General features: G+C 39.7%; 1 protein-coding gene across 1 annotated transcript in view; it reads right to left on the bottom strand.

Moving 5' to 3' along the window:
- Positions 1-23,961, bottom strand: part of LOC111866594 — a 56,487-nt gene extending 32,526 nt beyond the window's left edge. The window contains exons 1-5 of the mRNA XM_023855701.2: positions 23,926-23,961; positions 23,462-23,585; positions 21,228-21,321; positions 17,876-17,953; positions 11,786-11,875 (exon numbers count right to left, since the gene is read on the bottom strand). Coding sequence (XP_023711469.1) covers positions 11,786-11,875; positions 17,876-17,953; positions 21,228-21,321; positions 23,462-23,554 — 355 coding nt within the window. The 5' untranslated portion in view covers positions 23,555-23,585; positions 23,926-23,961. The remainder of the gene's footprint in view (positions 1-11,785; positions 11,876-17,875; positions 17,954-21,227; positions 21,322-23,461; positions 23,586-23,925) is intronic.
- Between the last annotated feature and the right edge of the window lie 461 nt (positions 23,962-24,422).

Below are 24,422 nucleotides of genomic sequence, written 5' to 3'. Positions count from 1 at the left end.
GGCTTGCAACCTCTTCTCTCGCATGGCGGCCGTCCTTTCTTGGATGGCTCTCGTCTCCGCTTGGATAGCTCTTGTTTCTGCATCCAACTTTTCTCCCCAGGAGTCTAACTTCGCCATTAAATCTTCTTTGTCTCTCTTCCTATTTTCCTCCATCTCTTCCTTCTCTTTCCTCCTCTTTTCCTCCATCTCTTCTTTGTCAACATTTAACTCTTTCAGCATTTCCATTATTCGTTGCAACTCTTGTTTCTCCATTTTGTAGCAGTAAAATTCTCTGTGGCGTATTTAAGCTCGAGAAAATTCTGACACCAAATTGTCACGTGTCTTGAGATCGAATCTCGTCGGTCACATGTGTAAGTTCTAATCCCACTTCTGACACCAGTTGTCGCGTATCGGGCGTATATCGCGACAAATAACTTCACGAGGTATTTGATGTAGCGAATTTTATTTCACATTCGCACTTACAATCACCCAAATTACAGATTTACGCTTACTGCTATCTGCAGTATCACAATTAGTACACTCCAAATGCCACAAGACAACTGACTAGTTGCTGGCTAACTCGGAACTAACTTGGAGGTAGCTCGAGGACTGACTCATAGGTAGCTCCAGGACTGACTGTGAATAGCCTTCGCTGCGCCGCATGTAGCCTCGATCGGACAATACGGAAAACGGCCACGTAATAGGCACCCTTGTTGCCTGGCGCTGTGTTGCTAGTAACGCTAGCGGAAGTAACCGCTGTTACTACTTCGTGATGTCACCGCTGTTGACTCGCGTTGCCTAGCGACCAGGATGCTAGGACTCGGCTAACATCGGCTCGCTTCGGCTTCACTCGGCGCATCACGGCTGGTGGGGGGTGGGGGAGGGGCGTCATCCATAGCTCAGCATGTCACAATATGTAGTAAAACTCTGTAGTTTTGGCTTTATTCTCAAGAAGTACACCACTGTCGCCACTGAAGTATTTCAGTTCCCAATGAGTGACTATAAAGGCATGTCTGACACATGCACACTCAGTATATGCAATCCTGATTGGGGTCTGGTGTTTAGAGATGAAACACGATCACAGAAGCTGAGTGACAAAACCACCTTCAGCCTAAACACTGCAACATTTCACTATGACCTACTACAGTTCTGACTGCCTCATTGATAACAGATGTCCTTATTGCTGTGTGGGCTGAATTTGTACGACCTTTGCAAGCTCTAGGTTGTTGTGAATGAATGAACTGTGTGACGAAAACTATTTGTTCTTCCAAATATCGACTGCAAACCATTATCTTGTGCAGTCTATGAAATCATCACTAAAACAATTATACCTTCAGAAACACTGTTACAACTCCAGTGGCACACCCTATGAATGTCCTTATAATACTGGCCTCCTCCTTAGCCACTAAAATCTCACATTCGGACACTTCTTAGCCACTTGTTGAACCTCAACCCCCTTTCACATCTTTAGACATCGGCTGACATATGGTAACCTTGGAAACAGTGCAGCACACAGGGCCACCCTACAGTTTTCACAGTTGTACATTTTTTCATGATGTTGACCCATTTCATTCTAAAAAAATGAAGAAACTTGAGTAGAAGGTGAAAATTTGTCTCATTGAACAGGTCCTCCAGGGAAAATAGTTCCTATTAATCAGTTTCTGGTGAAGTCCTTGTAACAGAAAGAATGCCAGCAACTTCATTATTTCATTTCTGTTCATCTCCTTCCAGTGATGGGTCCTAGATCTTAGGTTTAGATTAGGCGCGTCATGTTAAATTTGTTTTTGGCATACTGATTTGTTTCTCTGGTTATTATTTCCACAATTTCTCATGTGCAAAACAACTAAAATATTCCAGGGGTTTACTGGGGTCTTAAATCAACATTTATGGCAGGCTTGCCAGTAAATGGCACCTGACTTTACCTTTATGTCACTGACATTTTCTTCTTCAACAGAAGTGACACTCTGCTCACCACATGACAACATTTTCACATTTATTTCACTGCCACTACTATGTTCACTCTCAGAAATATCACTATAGTCATTCTCTTGCAACAGTTCATATAACACCTCATCACTCACATGCATCTTCTTGCTAAGACTTTTCATGTCTACTTACAAAAGCTTGAACCCAGGACAGCTATCAAGAAATCAGCACTTTCGTGTCACACTCAAAAGTAACTAAACGATCTACCAAGCAGAAAGTTCAAATTTGCATTGCTGACTGTCATTATATCTACAACAGTGTAGTTGGAAACATGTGTGAGCTATGTATAGCAAAGTTCATACACTGTCTGAAATATTGGATTGCGTGCCTCGATGTGTACGTCGTTCATATGCACTAGACTAGCACTAGATATGCTACCTAGGAAGATGTATATATAAGCAGGAACAACTACATTATGTATAGTATACAAGAAGACCACACTAGTAACATATACATGGGAGAAATACGACACACAAAAACATAAGTACACAGAATTGTAACATTTGATATGTATGAGAACAACATGATAAAAATCATGAAGAGAGACGGCCGCAAAAGAGTACAATGGCAGCATTCTAGCTGTGAGATGAAAAACTAAACAATAACGACAGACAAGTGAACAGTGCAGTGGTCTCCCCCAAAACAAAAGGGAAATTGCCTGATGACAACCAAAGTGTGGCTGAAACATGTTGTAAAGTGAGATGAAACATATGTAAAACTAAAGACAGTTTAGTGATATGATGATCACTTTTAAGTGCATAAGTTATACTTTTAGTGTCTTAATGACATTTTATGATTTCAACAACAATATAAAGTATTAAAGTTGCACTTTTAGTGAGAAACATAATTTATATATTGTTTATATTTTAAAAAAATATTGTTGCATTATTGATGGATGCTTTAATAATAAGGATAATGCCTCAATGCAACGGGGTGTACGTTATAGTAGTGGCACACAAAATGTACATGAAATGATAACTGTCTAATTTCCCAACCCACTCAAATGAACATATTTCTGTTATCACATTCATAGTGAAAATAACCCTCCCTACAATGTGTGGGCAGAAGTAAAACCATCTGTGGTTCCCATGCCTATGATATTACACTGGCAGCACAGGACTCATCTCGTTACATTAGTCACACAAACCAAGACCATGAAACAGATACTGTATTGTCCTTAATTTCAACAAAGATAAAGAAGTTAATCCATACTGCCTTTCTATTTCGTTTTATGACAAGCTGCTGATTTCAAAGAGATATACTATAGTATTATTAGGTTCACATTCAAGTTTAAGCTCTTCCCTTCTGCTCCCACAATCATGGGTTTTCAAGATTTTGCATTTTGCACCAGCCAAAACACAGTAGATGCCTGAACAAAAACAAAACAAAGTCCATGGCCTGCAATCCGCAAGTGAACTATACCGACCGAGAGACTAGCACTTGTCAGTGAAGTCAGTGCCAACTTTTGTGGATAGAGGGTGTGATGTGGTCAGTGCAACGGATCCCCACGGCCATTAATCTCGGTTTTCTAGAACAGAGCCACTATTTCCTTGAAATAGCCCCTCTATTATCCTCAAGAGGCTGAGTGGACCCCATTCCAGACCCACTACTTCTCAGAAAATCTGGTAATGCCAGGAACTCTGACCACTGGATCACAGAGGAAGTCCAGTAGATGCCTGATGGGAGCACAAACCTTAAACAAGTGTCTGAATAATTATTATGTTATATCACTGTCCAGCCTAGGTCACTGGAAGCCTACGAGAGGAAACCTGTGTGACACAGAGGGGAAGATAGAATATAGTGCCTCCATAAATGAGAATTTAACTAGACCAGTTACATAATACACAACAAAACAAGCAGCTGGACTGAAGAGAAAATAAGAGAATGTCTTCTGATATATATTTGTTAGTGGGGTAAACTTGGAGGCGGTAAGCTACTCACAGTTATGCTCTGGAATGTGATCTTCCTACATAAGGATGGAAAGAAAGATGAATTAATTGGACCTTTAGGCTGCTATCCACAGGTAACTTCCAAAGAAAAACTGCAACTACAGTTGATGCAAAAATTTACAGGAAAACAGACCACTTTATGAACTGGTTTTCCATATATATAGTATATCATATATACAAAACATTAAAAACTTATGGTTCAAATGGTCTTTATTGCTATAATAAAGCCCTCATTATAAGACAAACTTGCAGTTTCCCTGAATTTTGAAGCGTGTTCCTTGGTATTTTATATCTCACAGTCCTTAAATACAGATACATAACCACTATTTTCAAAGTATGCATCCTATTGTCATGTGTTGGGTATGTCACGCAACAAATAAATTCATGTGGGTCTCGGATTCAGCGAATCTTTATTGGACATTCACTCTTACACACCATACAGTTATTATCACCTGACTTCTGGAGACTAGGTTCCAACTGTGTTGTATGAAGGCTAGATCTCAACTGCCGTTGGCGGCGGCTATCCCAAGACTGTGTCCTTCGGCGGCTATTTCCAGACTGTCTTATCGAATGTATTGCCTTCTTACATATCTGCGGCCGTTGCTATGCACTGAATCTTCTGTTGTAACCGTGGAGACTCCTGTTAGAATTACAATACCGCTGTTATTTCCAATGCAACGGTCTATTCTACCATTTCCATGGAAGTATCTCTTCTGGGTTCCGAACATGTGACACTGCTCCCTTCTAAAGGTTGTTCGTCCCTGAACAGCCTAACTGTATTCCTTTCTTTCAGGTGTTCATTGGTGTTCTGTTGGCAACATCTATGGGGTGTTCCTTCTATCAAATCCACCCTTTCTTCAGTGGTGCTCGCCCTGAGCACTTGCATGGCCCAGCATCCGTCGATCCGTTGCTTCACATTCATTCGTTACTTTCATCCATCCCTCATTCATTCTTGCTAGGGAGGCCAGTGCTTCTACTACCGGTTCCTTCTGTACAGGCCGTTTCCTTTTTTTCGTTTGGGAGGGGCTTGACACCTCCACAGTGTCCAATCCACGGTTTCCTGTAACCTGCTAGAAATCTCTGCTGCTCATTTCCCAATCTCCAGCCCTGGGGTGTTCCTGAGGGTCTTGTTGAATTCCCTCTTGCTTTGTGGCTGCTGCCTCGGCTCTCTGTTCCTCGACCCATTTATGTGCTCCTGTTTTGGCTGGCACTTCCTCCCGAATGTCTGTCGCTTCCGTGTTCCGCATGCCACATTGTCACCGCCACGAACTTTCCTGGTGGCATTATCCTTGCCCCATGCCACTCTTGCACGTTGGGTTGTCCTAGTCCTAGAAGCGACCAGTTCTCTCCATGGGTGACACTTCTCCTGGGCAATGTATGACTTTACGATGTCTCTCTTGCGTCATGCCACTGCTGTGCAACGGGACATTTTCTTGTCGTTCTCCAGCTTTTGCCATGCTACTGTTGCACGGTGGCTCGTCCCTCTGTGGGTGACGGCCAATTTCTTCTGGGGTTCACGATTTTTCCGCGTTGAATCCTCCTCAGGTTTCGTTTCCACTGAGGTCAGCCCTTTTTCTTCTGGACATGCCGCCTCCATCTCTTGGCAGGCCAACGTATCTTTGTGTTTGTCATTTACCCTTTTGTCTCATGATACCGCCATCTCTTCTCGCCAGGCTTTCCAATCGGCCATCATTTGTTCATGTCTGGCGTCCACCTTTGCCTGGTTGCTTTTTGCTTCTTCTTGGCCAGGTCTCATTTCTTCTCGCATGGCCAGCAGGAGTGCCACTATTTGTCCTGACTCCATTTTTTGTTGTTGTTTTTGTATTTAAGTTCGATCCTTCAGTCACGTGTGTAAGTCCAATCTTTCAAATTCGATCCAACTAATCCGAACTGATCCCGCTTCTAACACCAGTTGTCACATGCTGGGTATGTCACGTGACAAATAAAATCGCGTGGGTCTCGGATTCAGCGAATCTTTATTGGACATTCACTCTTACACACCATACAGTTATTATCGCCTGTGGTATCACTTGACTTCTGGTGACTAGATTCCAACTGTGCTGTATGAAGGCTAGATCTCAACTGTTGTCGGCAGTGGCCATCCCAAGACTGTGTCCTTCGGCGGCTATTTCCAGACTGTCTTATCGAATGTATTGCCTTCTTACATATCTGCGGCCATTGCTATGCACTGAATCTTCTGTTGTAACCGTGGAGACTCCTGCTAGAATTACAATACCGCTGTTATTTCCTATGCAACGGTCTATTCTACCGTTTCCATGGAAGTATCTCTTCTGGGTTCTGAACATGTGACACTATTGTGTGTCATAAGAAAATGGCAAAGTAAGGTTTCTGTCAACACAACAAAGAGTCCATGTTGAACCAAGCTACAACATACAATGCCCATACAGAAAGGATGCACACACATATCAACAATAGCAATATTTTTATGTCTTTGCCCAGTGACGCATAATGCATAAGTATCAACATGCAGTAACAGGCTACGTAGTAATATCCATAAAACTTTTACTACCCTATAACCTCAGGCGTAACAACTTCCACCCTGAGTGATGTTCAACAATATAGCTCTCCACAATTATTCACGCAACACAAAAACTATGAACACATGAGGAAATTTTAATATCATATCCCATAATCTTAGCAATTATTCTAATAACTTAAATATTTCAGGTTTTAATTGTGTAACTTCTAATTTCATTCCCAAGGCTTTATTTCATAATATAACATCTTACCAACATAATGTTCGCTTTTGATAAACATTATGTGCAAAAATTTGTAATATGTTAATATTTTAATATATTTTTAATTCAATTCTTTTTACGTCTACAGGGTGTCCAAGGAGGAATGTGCCAGACTTTGGGAGGGTGTTCCTTATGTTAAAGTATGCCGATATAACCCAAAACACCCATGTCCAAAGTTGAACGGTTACGGAGATAATGGCCCAAGAAAAGCGTGGTCTTCTGGCGGGTGCACGCACTGTACCTGTCATCTGACAAGTCTTATCTGTGTTTGTCCTTGAGTGTGGTGATTCACACTAGCTGTAAGCTTATGTGGTACCTTCAGGGTACGTTGCGGCCGCGTTGTGAATGGTTGATAAATTAGTTGTGCGGAGTTGCTGAAATGGCTTTTGTGTTTTCACACGTGGAATATTGTAATATGCATTTTGTGTATGGATTTTGCGGTGGCAATGCATGTGCTGCTGTTGAAGAATACCAAAGGCGTTTTCCCGATCAAAGGATTCCATCTCAAAGTGTATTTACGCGAATACTGGTTCTCTTCCGAGTGTTTCTGTGCACTCTGAAAGGGAGGATGTACGAATGAGAAACACACGAGAGAACATTCTTGAGATGGTTCAGAGAAGTCCGCGTCTGTCCACTCGTAGAATTGCCTCTCTCATTGGCGTATCACGTATGCAGGTGTGGTGAACTTTACATGATGAAGAGCTGTATCCTTACAATGATCAAAGGGTACAACATTTGGAACCAGGCGACCATGCTCAGCGTATGGATTTCTTCCACAGGATAAAAGCTAATCCCGAACTGTTAAGTGTCATTTTATTCAGTGATGAGGCATCTTTTACCTGGGACAGTGTAAATAATTTACGAAATGTGCATACGTGGTCCCATAATAATCCACATGAGATAATGGAAACGAAATTCCAAGAGATTTTCTGTGAATGTATGGTGTGGTGTGCTTGGGAACAGGTTGATCGGACCTTTTCTGTTTCACAACAATTTAGTAGTTATGTTGTCGGCTTATACCAGAATGCGCCGTCAACCATGTTACGTCAGCGCTTGCCAGTCATGTGTCATGTATAGTTCTTGGAAACCTAAGGGCAACTATGACATGGCGTGCGAGGTTTTTGTAGTTCAATTTAATGGCTTCACATCACTCACAAGTTAGTTTGATGTTACATACAGTGTTAACATTACAGAAACCACATATTCTTGCCAGTTTTAATATGTATTTGGTAATCAAAAAGTGTGTGACAACTGTCAAAGTTTCACACTTCTCTGGCCATTATGTCTGTAACCGTTCAACTTTGGACATAGGTGTTTTGGGTTATATCGGCATACTTTAACATAAGGAACACCCTCCCAAAGTCTGGCACATTTCTCTTGGGACATCCTGTATAAGCTTAATATTGAGAAGGTTAATATTATAATTTGCTATATTCTAATCTGCTCTTAATTGTGTAAGATGATCGTGTTGCACTAAATATGGATCCATACTGGGAGTTCAATTAACTTCCTGAATAATACTCATAATTACTGTTTGATGAGGGTTCCATGAGGACCAAAACATGTAGCAGTAGGAAAATAAAAACTCAGTCTGTGTATTGATTGATTGTATAACGTTTGTTGTGCTGATGGAAATCTTACTTTGCCATTTACATAACTACTGTTCAAAAACTAATCACTCTGAATACCTCATACTGCACAGTTATAAACTATTTTTCCTTGTATTTTGTTAAACACCCATTATGTCACTATATTAATCACAGATCTCCGGGGGGGAGTGTTTCTAGAGGAAATGTCATGCAGGCGTTACAACAAGAAAAAGTGCGAAGATCAGAAGAAACAGCATGGATACAAGATTGGAACATGGAATGTCAGGACCTTGAATCAAGCAGGAAAACTGGAGAATTTGAAAACGGAAATGCAGAAGAATGAAGTGTCTGTTCTAGGTGTCAGCGAAGTGCGGTGGAAAGGACAAGGTGAAATAAGAAGCGGTGATTATACAGTGTATTATTCCGGAGGTGAACGGGTTGAAAGAGGTGTGGCAATAGTGGTGCATAAAAGTGTAGTGAGGAGTGTTGTTAAGAAGATTGCTTGTAATGACAGAATTATTGCTCTGAAGTTAAAGGCGGAACCGGTAGATATACTGATTATACAAGTGTACATGCCAACATCAGAGTATGAAGATGATGAAGTGGAAAAAGTGTATGACACAATTGAAGAAATTCTTCAGGAAGATGGAAGAGGAGACACAAACAGCATCATATTGGGAGACTGGAACAGCATTGTTGGAGATGAACCATATCAGAATATTGTTGGATCACATGGACTAGGAAGACGGAATCACAGAGGTCAAATGCTTATTGACTTTTGTGAACGAAATGGATTGATTGTTACCAACACTTGGTTCAAGAAGCCAAAGAGAAGAATTTACACATGGAAGGCACCTGGGGATTGGAAGAGGCATCAGCTGGACTACATCCTTGTGAAACATCGATTCAGAAACAGTGTGAAGGATGTGAAGACGCTTCCTGGGGCAGACATTGACTCTGACCACAACTTGCTGGTTGCCAAGTTCCGAACCAGGTTGAAGAAAATTATAGGATTTCGAAAGCGCAGACCCAGATGGGATTTGGAGAAGTTATATGCTCAAAGACAAAGCGTGCAAGAGACTCTAGAAGAGAAACTCGGTGCAATTGAAGGTGAAAGCGGAAATGCTGAAGCGCAGTGGAACGATATAAAAGAATGCATGTTAGATACTATCAGTGATTTGGTAGGTAAAGTTGAGAAGATAGCAAGAAAACCATGGGTTACACAGGAGATGATGAGTAAAATGGAGGAGCGAAGGAAATGGAAGAATGTCAACAATGAAGAAGGCAGGAGGAAATACAGGAGACTGAGGAATGAATTGAAAAGAGCCACGGACAGGGCCAAAAAGGAATATCTTGAGAAGATATGTAATGAGATTATGGAATTTCAAAGAACAGGCCGTTATGATTTGATGTACATGAAGACAAAAGAACTAGGATGGAAAGAGAATCATGGGATTCAAAATGTTGGCATCGAAGACTCCCAGGGGAATAGAATAGTAGATCAGAGGCAAGTGCTGAAAATTTGGGAAAATTATATTTCAGAACTATATGATCGACCTAATCGGCCAGAAACCTTAGAAGTTGAACCGGAAGAAGAAGTAGATACAGACGAGAAAGGACCATATATTTTACAAAGTGAGGTGGAAAAAGCTATCAAGGAAATGAGGAAGGGAAAGGCTACAGGAGATGATGATGTACCTGGAGATGTGCTCAAGTTACTGGGAGAAGGTGGTTTGAAAACACTGACAAAACTAATGAACACCATATATGAAAGTGGAGAGTGGCCCAAGGACTTTACAGAAGTTACAATGATTGCCTTAAAGAAAAAGACAAAAGCTACAAAATGCAGCGACCATCGCACAATAAGTCTTATTGCACATACAGCAAAGATAATAGCAAAGATACTTAAAAGAAGAATTGAAAGGAAAATAGAGGATGTACTTGGAGAAGATCAGTTTGGATTTAGAAGAGGAAAAGGAACCAGGGATGCAATTGGGATGATGAGAATTATAGCGGAACGAACTTTGGAGATAGATGAAGAACTGTGTGTTTGCTTCATAGACTGGCAGAAGGCATTTGACCGGGTAAACTGGACCAAATTAATGCAGATCCTGAAAGAAACAGGTATCGATTGGCATGAAAGAAGATTGATTAGCAAATTGTACATGGATCAGAAAGTTAGAGTACGACTGGACAGGGGGGAGACAGGAAGTGTGCAGATTGGAAGAGGAGTTCGACAAGGATGCTGTTTATCACCAATTCTGTTCAACTTGTACAGCGAATGCCTTACCAAGGAAGCTCTGGATGGGCTCGGTGACTTCAAAGTAGGAGGGCAAATTATTCAAACTGTGAAATATGCAGATGACCTTGTGTTAATGGCTAAGGAAGAAACTGTGCTACAGGGCATGATTGATAGACTAATTGAAATTGGAAGGTGCTATGGCATGGAAATGAATGTGGAGAAAACAAAAGTAATGAAAATTTCGAGACAACCAACCCCAGTCACAATAAAGATAGACCAAAAACAAGTGGAGAATGTGAAATGTTTTAAATATTTGGGTAGCTTGTTAACAGATGATGGAAGGTGTACTTGTGAAATTAAATCCAGGATTGCCATGGCAAAAGCTGCATTTAGCAAGAAGAAGAATCTTTTTACCAGCAAATTGGACTTAAATTTGAGGAAGAAACTAGTGAAATGCTACATTTGGAGCATAGCTCTGTATGGGGCTGAAACATGGACACTTAGGGCAGTAGATCAGAAACATCTGGAAAGTTTCGAAATGTGGTGTTGGAGAAGAATGGAGAAGATCAGTTGGACCGATTATGTGAGAAATGAAGAAGTGTTAATTAGAGTCAGTGAGCAGAGGAATATCCTACATGAAATAAGAAAACGGAAGGCTAATTGGATTGGTCATGTTTTACGCAGAAACTGCCTTCTAAAAGAAGCTATCGAAGGAAAGATAGATGGGCGGATAGAAGTGACAAGAAGACGAGGAAGAAGACGTAAGAAGATGCTGGATGACCTTGGGGACAGAAGAGGATACTGTCATTTGAAGGAGAAAGCTCTAGATCGCATTGGGTGGAGGAATTGTTTTGGAAGAGACTGTGGACCTGTCATCTTGACAGATTACTGATGATGATGATGATGATTAATCACACTGAGTAATATTTAGTTGATTTGCACAATGGGTTGTTTTTGAGAAAACTGATATTGTTGAGTCGAGCTTTATGTGCATTGAAAATGGCTCCAAACTAATGTCACATACTCGTACTTGATTCATACAACTGATACACACAAAGTTGTGAACTTGAACATGAAAGATAGATTCTGCAATCATCATTAACCTCTGGGAAATTTTTTAACAAATGAATAAGAGACAAATGGCCAAGGTAAATCCTTTAAGAGGGAAATATGATAACAGTCAAAGGAACCAGAACAATATGGGCAGATTTGCTCACAAATGACAGTGCAGAATTTAGTGCTTAAAAGCCTTATTATTATCAATTAAAATATTCAACATACTTTTAAGTGAAGATGCAGCTTTCAAAACAGGAGAATCACCTTTATCTTGCTGAAACACCGTCATTCTTGGTTTTGGAAACCTGCTTTGTGCTAAAAAAAAGAAAAAGGAAAATATATAAATTACCTCAGTGTAACCATGACTGGTGTTTACATTATGAGTGCCTATAGATTCTTAATGGCCCGACACGGTAGCCGAGCGGTCTACGGCATGCAATGTCTTCGCTCGCTCAGAAGCCAGGACCGTGGGTTCAAATTCCACTCAGGGCATGGATGTTTGTGTGCGTTTTTCTATGTTTGTGTACAGGTAGAGGCCTTGCGACGAGCTGATCACCCTCCCAAAGAGTCCTACCGAAGTGAATGGAGAAGTTCATTGAGGTAGGCCTAGGCCCACTGGGGCTGTAGTGCCAAGGAAAAAAAAATAATTCTTAATGGAGAGACATTAAATTGGCTTGTGTCATAGAGAATAAAACAGATTCATAAAAATAATCAATATTAGCCAATACATCTTTTGTAAAAATGCCAACATTTAAAATGTATCTGTAAAATCAGTCCAGTTTCCGACATTACTATGTACATCAATTCTGATCAACCTCTATAACCTAAAAATTAAGGCTTTTCAATCTCCTGGTAGCAGAGTTGGGTGGTTGAATTCTAACTGGGGGATAGTGACACTAGTTCAGCAATGGGGGGGCTCAAACTGGATGCTGTACAAGCAGTTATAATAGTGTAAAGCATAGCTAATCAAGGTTATACTTTACATAACCATCCATGAATAGAAACTTCCCTTTTCATTACCGACAATCATAAGATCCTCTTAATTTCCTCCGTGTGCGTGCCACTGCTACATATTAAAGAAAAGCTGGCATGCACACAGAGAACCTGCACAAAATAACATGCGACTTGTCCTGAACGCAAGAGGTAGCCGCTGCAGCACATATAAGCATAGAGCAGGTGTCTCTGTGATTTTGATTTTAAATCTAAATTTAAATTTTCAATATCAAAGTTAAATTGAGAATTTAAAATTTTAAACTAATCGACATGTGAATATTAATAAAGATTTTAAACATAATCAACAAAATCGACAATGGGAGTCTGGAATATCAGGTGCTGATTGACAACAGAGCAATGAACTGGAAGTCTGGAGTTTAAATGTTAATATTGAGTGCAGCGTGACAGTTATGTGAAGTGAAATGCACCTGATGATGGCTGGTTGCGGCCAAAACATGTAGTGTAAAAGAAGGAGGACAAGAACTACAATAAAGTGTTACATTTATGACGGAGTTTATTACACATATAGAAGTGTGGAATGTAACAGGATGCTTAAATATAATATAATTCAGTCTCAGTGTTTATCATAGCCAGTGATCAATGCATTTGGGTTTTCTGTTATGTTATTGGTGAGAGTACTGGGAATTAATTACTCTCATTGCAGCCATAACCATGGGTGAAGAGCACAGTTGAATCAGTGCCATCTAATAGAAAACGTACCTGTCATTATATTGTCACGTGTTGGCTGCGTGACGCGACAAATAACTTCACACCATTTTGGATCTTAGCGAATTTATTGTACACTCGCTCTTACACTTACACAATTCACAATTTCACAGTTACTGCCATCTGCAGTGTCACAAATACTTCTCCTGCTGTAGTCACTGCCATTCACTCGATACAACTCAATAACAACTCGTAGCTGCTGGACTTCAACTCCTACTCTCTGAAGGCTGGAAACCAACTGCTAATGCTCAACTAACTCCAGCGAATGCTAGACTGCAACTGAACTCCTGAGGTAATCCAGTTACTCTTACAAACCCTCAGTCGGACAGAGGAAAACGCACTTCGCTTCACTGTTTCGTAATCACTGCGTTCACAGAGGTGTTGCTGCGCAATGCTGCCGATTGCCTAGCAATAGTCTCTGCACGGACTCCCCTGTTGCGTGATGTCACAGCCTAGTGGGGAGGGGTTTACCAAGCATTGTGTAGTGATGGAAGGAGTGGGGGTATGTGACATTACTCGCGAAACGCAGAGTTCACATGACCCCAACTTCCGGTTGCACCATCCACATTACATTGCTCCCTTCTTAAGGCTGTTTGTCCCGAACAGCCTAACGGTATGTCCCTGCTCTTTTTCCTTTGGTGTTTGTCTTCGGGGAGCTACCTCCGCTCCCTGTCTTCAAGGCGCTCCTTCTGAGCAGCTCCATGGTCCAGCAGCTGTTGATTCTGTTGTCACTCATTCACTTGTTCTAGCTTGGGAGGCCGGTGCTTCTGTGTTACCGATTCTTCCACCATGTGCTATTCCACTTTTCCGTTTCGGAGGGGGTCAATCACTCCACAGTGTCCAGTGTCTCACCTCTCTTAATCTACTGGAAATCCAGTTGGTTCTCTTCACGCCCTCCAACTTGAGAGCTTGTCAAAGGGCCTTGTGTAATGACTTCATGCTTCTAGGAATGGGATCCTTGAAGTTTCGGCTCCTTATCCTTCTGCTGTCTCCCAGGTGTGCTCGACATCCCTTCCGGATTGCTTGTCTTTTCTGGGATCTTGCTGCAGCATTGTCCCTGTCCCTGTCTCCTATGCCATGCCACTTCTATGCAGCAGGTCATCCTGATTCCCTCAGTGACCAGTTCCTTCCATGGTTGACACTTTTCTTGGGTCTTGTTCACCCTGAGGAGGTCTCTCTTGAGTCGTGCCACTGTTGTATGGCGGGGGCATCTTCTTGTCGTTTTTCTTAGTCTGCTGTGTCACTTTCACATGGCGGCTTGTCCCTCTGGCCAGTCCTTTCCTTCGGCACACATCCTGACACTGGGTCTGTTCATTCATCTGGAAGCAGCCAGTTTTCGGTCCTCACGCCTTTTCTTCTTTGGTTCTCTGACTGGCATTACTTCAGGGCACTCTTCTTCTTCTGCTGCCTCAGGTTTCCTGTCCAGTGAATTCGGCTCTTCTTCTTTCAGACGTGCCTCCATCTCTTGGTAGGCCATCGTCTTAATTTCCGTTTCGGGTTTGATTTCAGCCACCATCTCCTTGTGGCTGGCGGTCATCCTTTTTCGCCAGGCTTTCCACTCGGCGTCAGCCTTTGCCTGGTTGGCATCCTTCCCTTTTCGCATGGCAGCCATGTCTTCTTGCCAGGCTTTTGTTTCCACTTGGATGGCTTCCGTTTCTGCGGCCATTTTTTCTCGCCAAGCTTTCGTATCGGCGTCCATTCTTGCCAGCAGGTGTTCCATAATTTCTTCCATTTCCATAATGTGACAATGTAACAGTGTGGGGGTATGTGATGTCACCTGTGGAAATGCAGAGTTCACATGACCCCTACTTCCTGTTGCGCCATCCACGTTACAATATCAATTTGAAATTAAATATCTATCACAAGCATTGAGGTGAGTGTGCAACACACAGTACACATGCTCTTCACATTCACACTATTCTGAAAAGCGCACAGGAAACTGAAACAGAGGCTTTTCAACTATCAACACACCCAAAGGTGAAAATTAAACCACAAAGGAGTGATGTGATGGAGATTGTGGTGATATTTAACAACATGAATTGAGGATTTATGTCAACAACAAATCCCCACCAAACTAGGCTTTATCCATGAGAAGGCTGTAAACTTACATGAGGCTGTGATGGAGGCATACAATACTTGGTCATTCCTGACAAAGTACTGTGGCCAATATCAGGATTCAAAACCCACAGCATACATGGGAAAAGCCTGGATATGATCTTCTGCCTATGTTCTTTTTTACTTCGCACAGTGGGGGGTGGAGTCCAGCTGGGTCCACTTGGCACGTTGGCCACTTATTGGCCTATTGTACCTACCCTGGGTGACTATGATGATGTGATGGAATGAAGATTGGCAGGGGAAACCGATGTACTTGGAGAAAACCTGTCCCAATCCCATTTTGTCCACCACAAATCCCACTTGACCAGACCTGGGCTCGAACCCGGGCCACCACAGTGGGAAGCCAGCAACTAACTGCCTGAGCTATGGCGCTGCCTTTCTGCCTATGTTAGTAACACGTTGGAATAGTGAATATATAGTAATGTCTTGACTTCAAAGAGCAATAAGCACCCCAGGCAACAGATTTAGGACCATCCTCAGTTGACTGCTTCAGCGAAAGGAAGCTGGCATTTGGCATAGTTTTGGTGTTTAAACCTACTGATTCGGATACAAGGGAATTGTGTTATGAAAATATACTTACCTTGTCAGCTGAAATACATTTCTGTATACTCAATCTGTACTGAAGTCATACATTAACAATTCAAAGGATAAGATAGGAGTTTAATTTGCAAAATATCTACAAAAAGCAAAAAATGTTTCTTTATATTGAAATATAAAGTGGATATAACTGACCTGATTTTAGATTTATGAATCAAAGCAGTATTTCTAAGCATGAAATATTTTAAGCGCATCTCCACAGACAGCTGCAGAGGGAAAGCCTGAGTCTCAACCTGATATGAAACAAGAGTTACAGGCCAAATTTTGAAGAAATTAAATGGTAAGCAAATCTTTCAGAAAATGAAGATTTTAAATGGTATTTGGGGATCCTGCTATTTCTCCCAATCATGCGGAAGCAGAGCAAAAAATATTTTGTTTGATTGGCTCCACTTTCACAGCATTATTTATGGACATTAGCAACCCAAGCGATAAATTAGAAGCTGTTTAACTGTGCTGGCAGTGCTGTCTGTTAGGCCAAAAAATCCTGATGGAAGAACACAATGAACATGTTTTGCACTGGAGATTATCAAATTACCCTTGGTATGTACACGGCACTTCTGTTTTCTTCTTGGCTATATGAGAATATATAACACTGGACAACTAGTATATTCTGATGTTGGGATTTTGGACTTTATCCATCGTCCTGGTTTTTATTTGTTATCTTAAAAACCAGGACGATGGATAAAGTCCAAAATCCCAACATATCAGTGTGTTATACACCATCGTCAGAATCCTATAGTAACTACTTAACTAGTATATAAGTGGATAAGTAAGCACCTGAAGATGGCATTATTATGCCGAAACATGTAGTGCAAGGGAGAGAAGGAGATAAATGAGTGTATGCATTGCAAGACGGTTTAAATAAATCATGGACTTAAATCAGTGCAACAGGATGCTAAAATATAACATTAGTATATTGCTTTGACAACATTCAGGTTTAGCCAGGCAAGAAAAACCTGACACCTGAAATGACAATTTTTAAATGCAGTGAGGTGTAGGAAAAGTTCAGAAATTGGTATTGCAATATTCAGGTTCAATGTACTGAATAAGGATATGACTATAATTTAATTTTTTAAATACTGTACAATAATTTATGAAATTTGTTTCAATGAAATGGGACCTACTATCAGAAAGGACAAATAGTGCACTTTAAGGAAGTGGCTAGTCTTATAAAGTGTTATTACAGTGAAGAAGTTGTTCTGGTAGAAAATATTCTCGTTCTCAGAACGTTTCCAAACCCTTGCTTCGATCTGAAGAATTCACTTTCACACATGCCTAGAATTTAATATACTTATGTTTATTGTAAAGGTAAAGTTCATTGTACCTAAATAGGATGCCTTCAGAATTAAATGACCTCCATCCCCTCTTTCACACTGCTACACCTTTCTTATAAGTAACTTGTATACACCTGTTAAGTGCACATGATATCCTTTTACACTCTTGTTATCATGCAATTCATTCCACCTCCATCTTCTAAGGACTCCAGTCTTCTTACATCACAAACCTGGTTCCACCTTCGCCATTTTAACTTCCAAGCACTGTTTTCCTAATTCAACTACTTCAATTGCAGAGAAATCATAACAGAACGCTTTGAGAACCTGCACAGCAAAACCATTTTTAATAGCCTGCAGTATGAAACAGCCCAAAAGTATTTATCCATTCTCAAAGTGAAAGGTTACCAATTCTATCATAAGATCAAGTGTAGGCATGTACTAGGATAAATGCCCATAGAAAAGGCAGAAAAATTTGCTTCAAAGACATAAAGGGTCAGGAACTTCTAAATATTGCAATGCATATATGTCTCAAATTGGGTTCAGTACTCAGGAATTTGAAAAAGATTACTGTTTTATAATTAAAGTAAATACTGGTGTTTAAATAATGTACCTCTTCTTGTTCTTGTTTTTCTTACAGTTTCTGCTGTAGACTGCTTTGGAAAAGACACAACTTCAGATTCACAACTACCTGGAATAAAGAGAGGAGGATTTTAAATTTCAGACTATGAAAACTGGCTTGCAAGATCAAAGATAATTATTATAATAACATTTTACATAAATATTTCTTTCATAAACCTACATTCATTTCTTTTAATGAAGTGCACTGTAAATTCCAATGACCCATTCATATAGCAGTGTTCACTCTACTTTATAAGCGTTCTGGTGTTAGTTGGCAAGTTTGTTGCACCGTTAAGGATAACACTATCACCAGCAGTAGCAAGATTATAGGAAATAACACACAATAGTTGTGAATGATGAATATGGCACAGGGCAGAAGGGCAAAGGACACAGAAATGCAAAAATCCCAAGACTGTGGGACCTCACATTATACACAGACCATTACTTTTAAAACTCCTCTTATTTATTATGTTATGTAGCTTTAAATTTGCCAAGTAATGTGTATATGGACTGCAGAAATACGATGGGGTACCCAAAATAAACCGAACTAATTTTTTTTGTGGGCAGAGCTTTTGTAGTACCGCGTTTTGCCGCTATGAGCACATAGAGCTAACATTCCTGAGTCGATAAGCCGACTACCGTTGCTTCAGAAGGTAAGGACTACTTTCAGCAGAGTTTATAGTGACAACTGTTTTGTGTGATCGTCGTTTTTGCAATGGCTGATTTTCGTGAACAGCGTGCGGCGGTGAAATTCTGCTTTTTGCTCGGGAAAAGTGGAACAGAAACTCTTGAAATGTTAAAAACGGCATACAAGGACGATACTATGGGGAAAACTCAAGTGTTTGAGTGGTTTTTCCGTTTCAAAAATGGTGAAATGTCAATTGATGACAAACCTCGTTCTGGTCGTCCTTCCACGGCCCGAACACATGAAAATTTTGAAAAAATCCGTGATATCATTNTTTTCCTTGAATGAAAAGAGACATGAAAGGAAAAAACGATGGAGGCACTGTCAAGCATCTCAAAAGATGAATTTAGACAATGTTTTGAAAAATGGAATAAAAGACTAGACAAGTGTATTAGTGTAAGTGGAGAGTACTTTGAAGGGGATTGAAGGCTTGTGCTTAAAATTTGAATAAATAAGTTTTAAAAAAAATAAGTTCGGTTTCTTTTGGGTACCCCCTCGTATGCTTGTTCACTTGTGATGGATGAATTATTGGACACCAGTGGTGAGAATCTTTTTTGTTTTTAAGCATTGGCTTAAATGCATTAAAATATACATGATTTCATGGTTAACTTGTCATCATGAACACACAAATCATCAGATATTCACAAATGGCCAGTAAATTCACCAGACATTTTAGTGACTGTCCACTGTTCATCTGTTCAAGATATCTCACTTTTGAGACTACTGGTGCAAGTGGATATTAAGTGGTTCACAGGTTTGAATTGTATTTATGAGGTTCAGTGCAAAAATATTTATCGTAGCTGTTTATGCATAAAAAGGGTACTGAATAAGCATTTACTATAAATTAATTAATACATTAAATTTTTGTATGAAAAATATTAATTTAGTAGTAAGTAATAACAAATATTTAAATTTTCATTTGAACTTGACCAAAAGCAATCCTGAGTTTTCCCCAATTAGGCAATGCAGAGACTAAGTCCCAAAACTAATACAAGTTCTAACGTTAAAGACACTAACAAAGAAAAATTAAAGCGCACACACAGTGAAACCAGTCCTACTAATTATGAATTCCTACATTTTGGGCTATGACAAAGGCAATGAAAAAATGGTGAAACAAATATTTAAGCAGAAGATTGGATTACAGTCTAAGTACACAGTCCTTAAAAAGCATGCACATGGCACAACAAAATTCAGTTTCCATTTTCATTCTAAGTAATGCACAGATTTAATAAGGACTTTACTAAACAGGGTTATCTACAGATAATTCTCTAGAGCAGGTATGTCCAACTTCAAACAGGTTGTGATCGACGTTTTTATGTCAAATCTGCCAGTGATCTACCACCCCTCCTATCATCGTACTTCGCTTTAAGCGAAAATATTGGTAAAAATGACATGACACATGATGTTTGTTGTAAAAGCAACATACATTGAAAGTATGGACTTACCTTGTTCCTTAAGAACAGAAAAATAGGAATGACTAATACGTATTTTCCCTTCAAAATATGAATATAATCATATTATAGTGTAAGTGAATTTACATGCTTTTCACGTATAATTTCCTTATAGGCTTATGAGATCGAGCAAAAATCATCCCGCGATTGACGAGTGGATTGTGTTCGACGCGTTGGACATGCCCCCTCTAGAGTAGTGTGTTTCTCAAACTGAGGTCCTTGGTGACCCACCATATGCTCCATATATGGTTTCTATGATAAAAGTAATGAAATAATTTTTATCACATATATATCACAAATTTAAACTGTAAGATTAATGCTGACTGTCAGAAATTCATACGGAGAAAGTACATGCGCATTCTTACTTGGAATGTATTAATAACTGCAGGAAACTTGTGATAAATCATTGCTTATAAAACTCTACTTTAAATTGGATGGAAAAAATGGTCTATGGCAACAGTAATTACAATTTTCCCCTTATTTGCAGAAAAATGCAACTGCACACTCTTTATGGCTCAGTGGCCTGTGTGAGAAACAAAGCTATAACCTTACATTTTGCAGGCACTCAGCTGGGAAACAGATACATGACTTCACCCTGCCATGCAAATGCCAGGAGAGTATGTCAATGGCAACTTCTTTCCAAATCCTTTCATCATTCATCATCTTATATCCAATGTTATATGGCCTCAATAAAGGTGAGGTAAAGTTTCCCCTGTTCTTAAGTAATTAAGCACTACAGCATGAAGGACTATGGGGGAGTAGATGTATAGATTCACATTTTCTTGACCTTGGTACTAGTTAGAGGTTGAGTGGTCAGCTTCACACCACGGCTGCTTTACTCCCAGGGAAAGAGCCCCCGGTACCCATTGGATAGCAGGTTGGATGGACCCCAGAGCCAGTCTGGGCAATGCGGAATAGAGAAAATGCTTGACCTTACTGGGACTTGAAATCCAATTCCTTGGTCGTTCAGCTTGTAGGCAGTTGCTATACCTACTATGCTATCCCAGCTCCTATATGGTCTCAATATTAAAAAAAATTCTTTATATCACCCACTGGAACAATTCAGTTTCACATACTTCTAACTTGGCAGTATCTGTATAGAGATACTGCCAAGTTGAAAGGGTTGTTACTGTTTGTTTATATGACATCAATTCTTCTCACTACAGTATTACACCTTATATTTTACAAGAGTTCAGTGTTGTCCTTACTTCTGGTTGAATCTGGGCTGTCTACAAGTTTCACAGTAATCGTATCCAAGTTTTCATCCTGAACAGTATTCATTAGATGATCAATTGCTTCACGCTGCAATAGAGCACCAACAAGATCATAAAAGTGAAAATGCTCTGTAAACAAACACTTAAAAGAGAACAAGACCATTGTACTTCTTACTATCCAGTATTTATCAAAAGCATTTTGATTTAATACGAATGAAGCAGAAGTCTACCGAGTTACACTTACTTAAACTTTGAATACTGAGGTGTGGGCCATGTCAGGATTTGCCAGATTGTTTTGGATTAAACTTAAATACAGAATGCTAATTATCCACATCACAATAATCCACAAGTATCACTAATCATCAGACACCAGAATTTCACCATATGGCAGCTGAGTTCAAGATTTAGAGCATAAAGTAATTCAGTTGTACCAGAACCAGAATGGTCAGTATCACTTCTACCGAAGCCAATGGAACAAACTGTTCTAACCTACTTAATCTGTTACTAAAACTGTGTATTTTTAAGATTACTACATGTAACCTAAATTTGGCCAATTTTGGGTTTATATACTGAACTTGGAAACCGGAAAAATATGCTGTAATTGCATTCATCCCATAAGTACTGGAAAATAACCCAGATGCTGGATGTTTCTTCTCATACATTATCCTCAAGCAAATTAATAAACATTATGTATATCAGCTACAACAGTGGACTGCATTTATTTTAATTTATGGGTTAAAGTTAAAGAAAAGGCTGTACCCACACTTTCATCACAGAATTTATAACAAAAATATGTGACCAGACTCCACAAATAAGAATGTAAAAAATTGTAACTATTGTAATTTTAATCTACTTATATATCAAATTGTTAATATTCAGAATTAACCTGACTTGTCATATATCATGTACAATGATCTACAGTGACGAAATAAATCAATCAATCAATCAATCAATCATGGTTTTATAACTTCAGACAGCAGTGAATACTTTCGATTTTGTATGTTACACAAGTTATTCCAGCAACCAAAGTTCTCCATGACCAGTAGCTGCCAAACTAATTGTATAAATAATAATAACCATAAAAACCCCCAATAGCAGCAACCATGGTTTGCACCCATCAGTTGATTTTTCCTTTCAAAGAAGAGTATAGCAAACACAATATTGTATTCTGCTTCCCTGATAACTATTATTATAAGCATTACTCACTGTTTACTAACTTATGAATAGGTCACAATTGCGACATATTACACCACCTATTTATCTTACAAGAGCTGGTAGAGCTCAGCAGGAAAAGAGGCGTGAATGGTCGAGGAACTGGGTTTTGATCCCCAGCAGGGCAAGGGATTTTTCACTTCTCCACAATGTCCAGACCGACCTATACAATGGGAACAGAGGGCTCTTTCCCTGAAGGTAAAGAGGCCTAAGCGTGAAGCTGACCATTTACCTCCATCTGGTGCTGTGATTGAGAATGGTGGGGATATACTGTACTGTTTTTATAAATTGGAGGAATTTTATTGTATAAATGGTTAATATGTTTGTCATTTGAATTAATTTCTGTCACCAGGGCATGGCGCGTCCTCAGGTTGCGGATGGAGGAGACGCCCTCCAGTTTTGGAGGGAAGCTGCGAATATATTGAATAAGCAGTCGCAGACAGCCGACAAGAGGTGGCCCTCCAGCTTGGGGGTTGGGCGTGGGGCTAAGAACTCCTCACCGTAAAAAATCAGTATGTTACGAAAATGAACACAAAGCCTTGGTCCTGGACTGATTCCTTGGATAAACGACCTAAGGGATCTTAGAGAGATAGGATGGGATGGTATGGATTGGATAAATCTGGCTCAGGATAGGGACCAGTGGAGGGCTCTTGTGAACACGGTGATGAACCTTCGGATTCCATAAAATGCTGGGAAATTCTTGAGTAGCTGCAGAATTGGCGGCTCCTCAAGAACGGCTCAGCTCCATGAGTACGTAAGTAAGTAAGTAAATCATATTCATTATGTTCTATGTCTATGTTATGTATATTTCATATTATGTTACATAGACTTGTTCCAATGATTAATTGTATCATCTGTTCTGATATGTGACACATTCCATATCTAATGGTTTGTGAATCTACTTCTCAACCTGTATATGGATCTGCTTGAATTTGAAATAAAAGAACAAGAACTACCCAAAACGTCTTCATGGCATGGTGCTTAATTAATTACGGGCACGGACAACTTTACCTTACCTTACAAGTCCAACGCCGGGAAATATTCCTCTCCTTGGCAAGCCTTCTCAGTTCGTTAAATTTCATAGCTTCCAGTTGCGATTTAGTAAACATTTTGGAAATTATCCTATTTAGGTTATAAGCACTGTAACAAATTATCTAAATTTTAAAACTAGTGAACAGTATTTTACTAAAGTTATTATGTTATTCCAAAACACAGAAAGTTATACGTCTTATTCTTTAACAGTTAAACAGTTACAAACTACTGCTAAAGCCGTTGCAATTGGACCTACAAAACAAATCCCACACTACATTTAAATTGTTCGTAAGCCAATGAGCAAGCCCACATCATGTATACCAACCATTAATCACAAAGTGGAGGGTATAAGCTTTAAAAATGAAAGGAATGTGACTATAAGGGAGGACTACGAATCAAAATAGTGTGTGATTTACACTACGTACACAAAATATTTTCAACTACGTACGTTACATCCAAATTTTGTGGCACATGTGACCGGACTATTAACATTACACTATTGCCGGTCTGCTTCAAGATTGAGAAATTTCATTGGTTAAATATGAAGTAATCCTAGTTACGGACCAATGCAATGACCGTGTCATTCATCAAAACACTGTTGTTGTGATCTGTTGTGTCTTCCTGTAGTAAATTTATTTGTGAATCGGAGTGTTGTATAAGTTGCTGCATCCCGAGCTGAAGTGTTGAAAGTAAAAGTGAAATGTTCTTGATCCAGTGTTGTAAAAGAAAGTCGATGTAAAGAGGTGTTTAAAGAGGGTAAGCTACAAATACCTAGGCGTTTTGTCGAAGTCTTTCTTAACATTATTTTTCAGAAAAGTTTGTTTGTACAATCAATACTTTGAATCAAGCAGCAGTCGAAAGCTTCGAAGAATAATTCTTATTTGAATAGATTATATAAAAGTTAACTTCCCACGGTTATGATCTTTAGTCAGATCTAATTTTATC

Source organism: Cryptotermes secundus, unplaced genomic scaffold (genome assembly GCF_002891405.2).
Source record: "Cryptotermes secundus unplaced genomic scaffold, Csec_1.0 scaffold1232, whole genome shotgun sequence".
Taxonomy (NCBI): Eukaryota; Metazoa; Arthropoda; class Insecta; order Blattodea; family Kalotermitidae; genus Cryptotermes; species Cryptotermes secundus.
The sequence above is the reverse complement of the archived record's forward strand: the minus strand, read 5'-3'. Positions and strand labels throughout refer to the sequence as shown.